Source organism: Engraulis encrasicolus, chromosome 9 (assembly GCF_034702125.1).
Source record: "Engraulis encrasicolus isolate BLACKSEA-1 chromosome 9, IST_EnEncr_1.0, whole genome shotgun sequence".
Lineage (NCBI taxonomy): Eukaryota > Metazoa > Chordata > Actinopteri > Clupeiformes > Engraulidae > Engraulis > Engraulis encrasicolus.
Genome location: NC_085865.1, coordinates 33,106,693 through 33,114,192, shown reverse-complemented (window position 1 = coordinate 33,114,192; position 7,500 = coordinate 33,106,693). Strand labels below are relative to the sequence as shown.

Here is a 7,500-nt window from a genome sequence, read left to right as displayed (position 1 = left end):
AGGAGAGGGTGTGTGGATGCAGAGCGAGAGAAATAAACAGAGAGAGCAGAAGAGAATGAAAGAAGACAACAAAACAAAAAACCCGTCTGGGTTCTCTCAAATCACAGACAGATTATTTGGTTCTTGAAGTCCAGTTTCAGTGAATACTGCAGAACATTATGATGATGGCAGTGGAGCTTCCGCTTCGCTGCATTTGAATTAGCCTCAGCAGCAGCAGCAGTGCTGGAGTGCATGGAGACACACATAGCATAGGCATGGGAGCTAAGTGAACGAGAGGAGAGAGGAGAGAGGAATACTGACACAGCCACCTGTCTCCTCTCCTCTCCTCTGCTCTCCTCTCCACTCCTCACATCTAACTCTCACTAAAACACTGCAGCCACTTGTGTTGTTTACATCTCTCTCTCTCTCTCTCTCTCTCTCTCTCTCTCTCTCTCTCTCTCTCTCTCATCAACATTCTTCGCTTTCCCTCACTCATCTTCTCTGTCGTAGCTTCCTCCACAGTGCCTGTCTTTGTGTATAACCCCCCCCACACACACACACACACACGTACACCGTATCACAGACTGAATTGACATACAACACACACGCGCGCGCACACACACACACACACACACACACACACACACACACACACACACACACACACACACACACACACACACACACACACACACACACACACACACACACACACACACACACACACACACGGTCTATCCCCTCTTTCACTCACTTGTGCTGATTTTCCCTCTCTCTCTTTCTCTCTCTTTCTATCTTTCTCTATCTCTCTCTCTCTTTCTCTTGCTGTGGCTTTCTCTCTTCTTTCTGGCTTCCCTGCTCAGCTGACACCACCAGCTGTGTGACTCAAAATTCTGTTCACACAGTGCAGCACTCATCCCCCTCCGCACCTTGTCTTCCTCTCTAAGCAGTCTCTCTCTCTCTCTCTCTCTCTCCGTCTCCCTCCTTCCTCTCCTCCTCCTCCCCTTCCTATTCCACTTTAAATGTCAGTCTCCAGCCTCTCCCTCTCCTCCCACTCAATGACTTGATCTATCCTTAGCCTCACAGGTGCACCACTCTGCTCTCTCTCTCTCTCTCTCTCTCTCTCTCTCTCTCTCTCTCTCTCTCTCTCTCTCTCTCTCTCTCTCTCTCAGAATAACACCCCTACTCTCTCTCTCTCTCTCTCTCTCTCTCTCTCTCTCTCTCTCTCTCTCTCTCTCTCTCTCTCTCTCTCTCTCTCTCTCTCCCACCCTCTTGCCCCCCCCCTCTCTCTCTCTTCTGAGAGAAATGAAATGGAAGAGACAACTTACTACAGCATCATCATCTGCGCGCAACACAGACAGACCAACAGTCACCCACATATACTCACGCACGCACATACACCAGAGAAATTGTGTGCACCGGTATACAGAATTGACCGCACACATGCAGTCTTCCTTCAGAAGCCACCATCTCGAAAAAAAACTGCATTTCCCAGCATTCTTCATGGCTGGGGCACAGCAGGTGCCTGCTTCCATGGCAACAGATGTTCAAGGGAACCGGACTGCGTCAAATGTAGGACTGGGGAATACCCACCTATGGTAGATGCCCACAGTGTGTGTGGTGGTGCACTGCATACTTATAGTTGAAGGAGAGGATTGTGCACATCCCAGGAAAAGGTGCAGGACAAAGGCCAACTGTAATTTTCAAAGTGAGAAGTCCGCACAATTAAAATGCTATTTGTTGTCTTTTATTATTTCATGACTGTAAGTATACAGCCTGTAAGTATGCACAATTAAAATCCTTTTTGTTGTCTTTTATTATTTCATGGCTGGATTACGTTTCGACTTCAACAGTTTTCCTCAGAGGAAGTTGAAGATGAAAGGTAATCCAGCCATGAAATAATAAAAGACAACAAAAAGGATTTTAATTGTGCATACTTATAACCTACCACTTAACCGTCAAACACACAACTTCATCTCATCAGGTTAAGGTAAAGCAGATGTTAGAAGCTACATATTAAGGATGCAGGTGTATATATGGACAACATTTCCATAATTGTAGTTTGTATGGAAATTAATCTTCGTAAAGCCGGGGGGCATAGGCTGGTTAACGGCTACTTGGTCTGGTACAGCAGCCACGTGCATGACCTATAAAGCCACTCCTAATCTCATCAGCTAAAGGTGAAGCAGAGGTAGACTGTGATGGTGTCTGCATGCAATGCTCCTTCATCATTAATTTCCTCAATAGTTTAGTTTTAAGAAAATGAGGCAGGGGCCATTAGCTGGCCATTGGCTACTACAGTAAGTCTGGTACTCCAATTAAATGTGAGACATTCTTCATAACCACCAGGCCAAAAACTACCCCTAATCTAATAACTGTTCCGTAATTATTGATTTTAAGATGGTCAATAAGTCCTAATGAAGCAAGGGGCATTGAAATGGGCCATTGGCAGACATTTACTGTGTTGGGGGAATGTGCAGGGTGGTGTGGGGGATTAGTGGATGCTCTTTTGCTTGGTGGAGCCCTTAAGGCTGGAGCAATAGTGAGCATCACACTAGTTTGCCTAGAGGAACAGCAGAGAAAATCTGGGCCAGTGCGTTAACATTTGCATGTGTGTAGGCTACACTTGTTTGTGTGCACATGTGTGTGTGCACGTGTGTGTGTGTGTGTGTGTGTGTGTGTGTGTGTGTGTGTGTGTGTGTGTGTGTGTGTGTGTGTGTGTGTGTGTGTGTGTGTGTGTGTGTGTGTGTGTGTGTGTGTGTGTGTGTGTGTGTGTGTGTGTGTGTGTGTGTGTGTGTGTGTGCACGCATGTTTCTATTCTGGAAGGTGGGTAACTTCATGACTCATCTCAGATGAAAAAGGCAACAATACTTAAGTGTTCATGAGAAACACTAGAGATGCAGAGACGTACAGACACACACACACACAAACACACACACGCACACGCACACGCACACACACACACACACCCCGCTGTAGGTAATCTGCAGAGCGCAACTGTGCTGTGAACTTTCCCCAAAGGAGAGATAAGAAATTCACACATTAATCTGGTCTAATTCACAAACTGATCAAGGCCATGCCGGAGACTACAGAGAGAGAGAGAGAGAGAGAGAGAGAGAGAGAGAGAGAGAGAGAGAGAGAGAGAGAGAGAGAGAGAGAGAGAGAGAATGTGAGAAACAGAGACAGACAGCGAGAGACAGACAGCGGGAGAGGGTGAAATATTTTAGAGAGAGAGAGGGAGGGAGAGAGTGGAGAGTGAAGGAGAGAGCGAGGGAGGGAGAGAGGGAGAGACAGACAGAGAGAGAGAGAAGAGTGAGGGAGAGAATGAGGGAGAGGAAAACTGAGAGAGGATGAGTGAGGGACTTGAACGATGACTGTCAGTGCCTACAGCTGTATTCTGATGCAGTGGCTGTCTATCAACCACACAGGGCCCAGAGCAGTGCAGAGAGAGGAGAGAGAAGAGAGAAGAGAGAAGAGAGAAGAGAGAAGAGAGAAGAGAGAAGAGAGAAGAGAGAAGAGAGAAGAGAGAAGAGAGAAGAGAGGGCGCAGTCAGTGGAGAAGAGAAGTGGTAATGTTGTGCAGAGAGTGGAAAAAGAAATGAAGAGAGAGAGAGAGAGAGAGAGAGTGAGGGATGTGTGTGTGTGTGTGTGTGTGTGTGTGTGTGTGTGTGTGTGTGTGTGTGTGTGTGTGTGTGTGTGTGTGTGTGTGTGTGTGTGTGTGTGTGTGTGTGTGTGCACTTGCACCATAGTCTGTGAGACACAGTACAGGAACTGATAATGTATACACTAATACAAAATTGGGACCGACAACAAAAAAATAGTGAAATAGGCTTACACAGAGACACACACACACACACACACACACACACACACACACACACACACACACACACACACACACACACACACACACACACACACACACACACACACACACACACACACACACACACACACACACACACACACACAAAGACTGTCTCAACCACAGCACTAATGTGAGCAGATTTGATTGTGGTCCGAATATAAAGTGATCTCAATTAGAGTGGTAGCACAACTGAATCCAAAATCTAATGGTTATGCCATTACAGCCTGCCTCTTTGCGCCAGGACAGAGGTTCCCAAACTGGGGGTCAGGACCCATAGGTGGGATGTGAATGTTCTACAGGGGGCTTGCAGGGACAAAGGTATGTCTGTATAAAACCTGTAAATACCCTTAATATATAGTTATATCCCCGAAACGCGGCGCGTCGGGGATGTAATGGTTTTGCGTGCACCGCCGCCGTGTCCACATCCGCCGCGTTAGGTATTTCGTGTTCCCCGATAACTTTTGAACGGATAGTTGGATTTGTCCCAGATTTGGTGTGTGAATGCTCTAGGGCAGGTTCATGAACTGATTCGAGTTTGGAGGTCAACACTTTCAAGATGGCTGAATTCAAGATGGCCAAATTTTTGTTTGGTCCATAACTTCTGACCGGGTGGATGGATTTGTCCCAGATTTGGTGTGTGAATGCTCTAGGGTAGGTTCATGAACTGATTCGAGTTTGGAGGTCAACACTTTCAAGATGGCTGAATTCAAGATGGCCGAATTTTTGTTTGGTCCATAACTTCTGACCGGGTGGATGGATTTGTCCCAGATTTGGTGTGTGAATGCTCTAGGGTAGGTTTCATGAACTGATTCGAGTTTGGAGGTCAACACTTTCAAGATGGCTGAATTCAAGATGGCCTAATTTTTGTTTGGTCCATAACTTCTGACCGGGTGGATGGATTTGTCCCAGATTTGGTGTGTGAATGCTCTAGGGTAGGTTCATGAACTGATTCGAGTTTGGAAGACAACACTTTCAAAATGGCGGAATTTTCATTTGGCCCATAACTTCTGACTGGGTGGATTGATTTGCCCGGTAACACCTTATTTTAATGGTTCACCATTTCAGTGAATCTACCATATTAGGTACAGTGTAATAACCAATGTAACAATATTTAATACCATGTAATACTAGTGTAATACCAGTGTAACAATATGCAATATCAGGTACAGTGTAATAACGAGTGTAATAGTATGCAATACCATGTAATATAGTGTAATACCAGTGTAACAATATGCAATACCATGTAATACCACTTACGCACAAACACATAAAAAAATGTCGGTGTTACACTGGTATCACATTGTATTAAATATTGTTACACTGGTTATTACACTGTACCTAATGTGGTATATCCACTGAACCATTAAAACAGTATTACCATTTGCCCCATTTTTTGCTTCATTTTCACAATAGCCGTTTGGTTTTAAGCCTATGCACGTCATGTCACATCTGTATGTATGTACGTTTACGAAATGGTGGACGGGAGTGGTAGGAATGATGGGGGACTGGAAGCGTCGCGTTTCGGGGATATACCTTAAGCAGTCGAAGGCGACTGCACAGGCAGTCTAGTTTTATATAACAATTCCATGAAACGTTAACAGTATTACAGTATGGTACTACTGTGCTGTGTGTGTGTGTGTGTGTGTGTGTGTGTGTGTGTGTGTGTGTGTGTGTGTGTGTGTGTGTGTGTGTGTGTGTGTGTGTGTGTGTGTGTGTGCGCGTGTGTACGTGCCTGTGTGTGTGTGTGTCTGTGTGTGTGTGTGTGTGTGTGTGTGTGTGTGTGTGTGTGTGCGAGTGCCTGTGTGTGTGTCTGTGTGTGTGTGTGTGTGTGTGTGTGTGTGCGAGTGCCCGCGCGTGTGTTGTTCACTTACCAGCTGTAGGATGTCCTCATCTTTTGGCATTACACACAGTTCCAGGGAAGTGTCGCTGAATGAAAAAATGCCACACACACACACACACACACACACACACACACACACACACACACACACACACACACACACACACACACACACACACACACACACACACACACACACACACACACACACACACACACAAAGCCAGTCCGAGATTTTAATATTTTAATCTGCGGTTTTAGCACTTGTGTGCCAAGTAGTCTATCATACGTACTGCAGGCAACAATGGAGCATTGTTAGCATTGTTAGCTAGAATCAACACAGCAGGTGAGGAAGAGGCGCCATGATCAAAACATGAAAAACAGGAGAGACCATTTGTAGAAGACAGACAGTGTTTCCTTCTACTTACTCCTTAGCATTTCATTCTTTATTTTACTGTAAAGACACATAATGGAAGATGTCGAGGAACCTGCCCCAAAGAGATCTTTACGTGCCATGTAAACTAACTTCATGTACAATTGCAATGTTAATAGTCAATGATCTTCAATTTTGCCTCTAGAGTCTTCAGGGTAGAAGGGGCAGGAGGAAGTGATGAAGAGGAAGTGAAGATATGAGAGGCTGGAGACAGGTGGAGGTGGAGAATCAGGAGGGAGGAGGCCATGGTCACTCACCTGTTCTGAATCAGAGCAATCACCTGGGAGTAGGTCTTGCCAATGATGCTCTCCCCATTCACCTTCACTATCCGGTCCCCTGGAGAACAAAAGGAGAAAGGTAATCAGTGTGTGTTTGTGTTTGTGTTTGTGCGTGTGCGTGCGTGTGTGTGTGAGTGAGTGAGAGAGAGAAAAGGACAGAACAACAGATAGTCACATAGAGACGGAGAGAGAGAGAGAGAGAGAGAGAGAGAGAGAGAGAGAGAGAGAAGGACAGAGCTACAGATAGTCACATAGAGATGGAGAGAGAGAGAGAGAGAGAGAGAGAGAGAGAGAGAGAGAGAGAGAGAGAGAGAGAGAGCAAAACAGATAAATTAAGAATGAAAAGCAGACAGGGCATTGAGCCGAATTGAGATAGAAAAGGGAAACTATCAGAGTGTGTCGTGTTTCCACATCTAGGCCATTATCACATGTAGATTAGAGGGCTTCCCGGCAGACCCTGTGCCTGCATGGCGGCGTGTGTCTGTTTTATTTTCTTTAAAAGCACTCTGTTGTGATATGAGGAGTAGGACGTGTGTGTGTGTGTGTGTGTGTGTGTGTGTGTGTGTGTGTGTGTGTGTGTGTGTGTGTGTGTGTGTGTGTGTGTGTGTGTGTGTGTGTGTGTGTGTGTGCCCTCTACTCTCCTCTCCCCTCGCCAGACTCTTTCCTGTGGGCTTGGACTCCACTACAAAGGCCACAAGCCTCAGATCCCTCTCCAAACATTACACACACACACACACACACACACACACACACACACACACACACACACACACACACACACACACACACACACACACACACACACACACACACACACACACACACACACACACACACACACACACACACAGACTATATAACACACAGTGAAAAATTAGTAGAGCAGTGCAGGAAAAGTGTGAGTGTGTGTGTTTGCGCACGAGCGCACGAGCGCACGCACGCGTGAGTGTGCAACGGCATGCATAGATTGGTGTATGTGTGTGTGTGTGTGTCTCTGCTAAACTAGAATTTAGGTGTGTGTACCTGTCATGTGTGTGTGTTTGTGTGTGTGTGTGGTAATCTCAAAACAGAGAAACATAACACTCAAAAAAACTTTTTTCTAT

At 45.8% G+C, this 7,500-nt stretch overlaps 1 protein-coding gene across 6 annotated transcripts in view; it reads right to left on the bottom strand.

Annotated features, from left to right (window-relative positions):
- Positions 1–7,500, bottom strand: part of LOC134455703 (rho GTPase-activating protein 21-like) — a 162,375-nt gene that overhangs the window by 39,044 nt on the left and 115,831 nt on the right. For all 6 annotated transcript variants that reach the window (XM_063206941.1, XM_063206938.1, XM_063206939.1 and 3 more), the window contains 2 exons: positions 6,377–6,455; positions 5,718–5,772 (listed from right to left, as the gene is read on the bottom strand). In XM_063206941.1, coding sequence (XP_063063011.1) covers positions 5,718–5,772; positions 6,377–6,455 — 134 coding nt within the window. The remainder of the gene's footprint in view (positions 1–5,717; positions 5,773–6,376; positions 6,456–7,500) is intronic.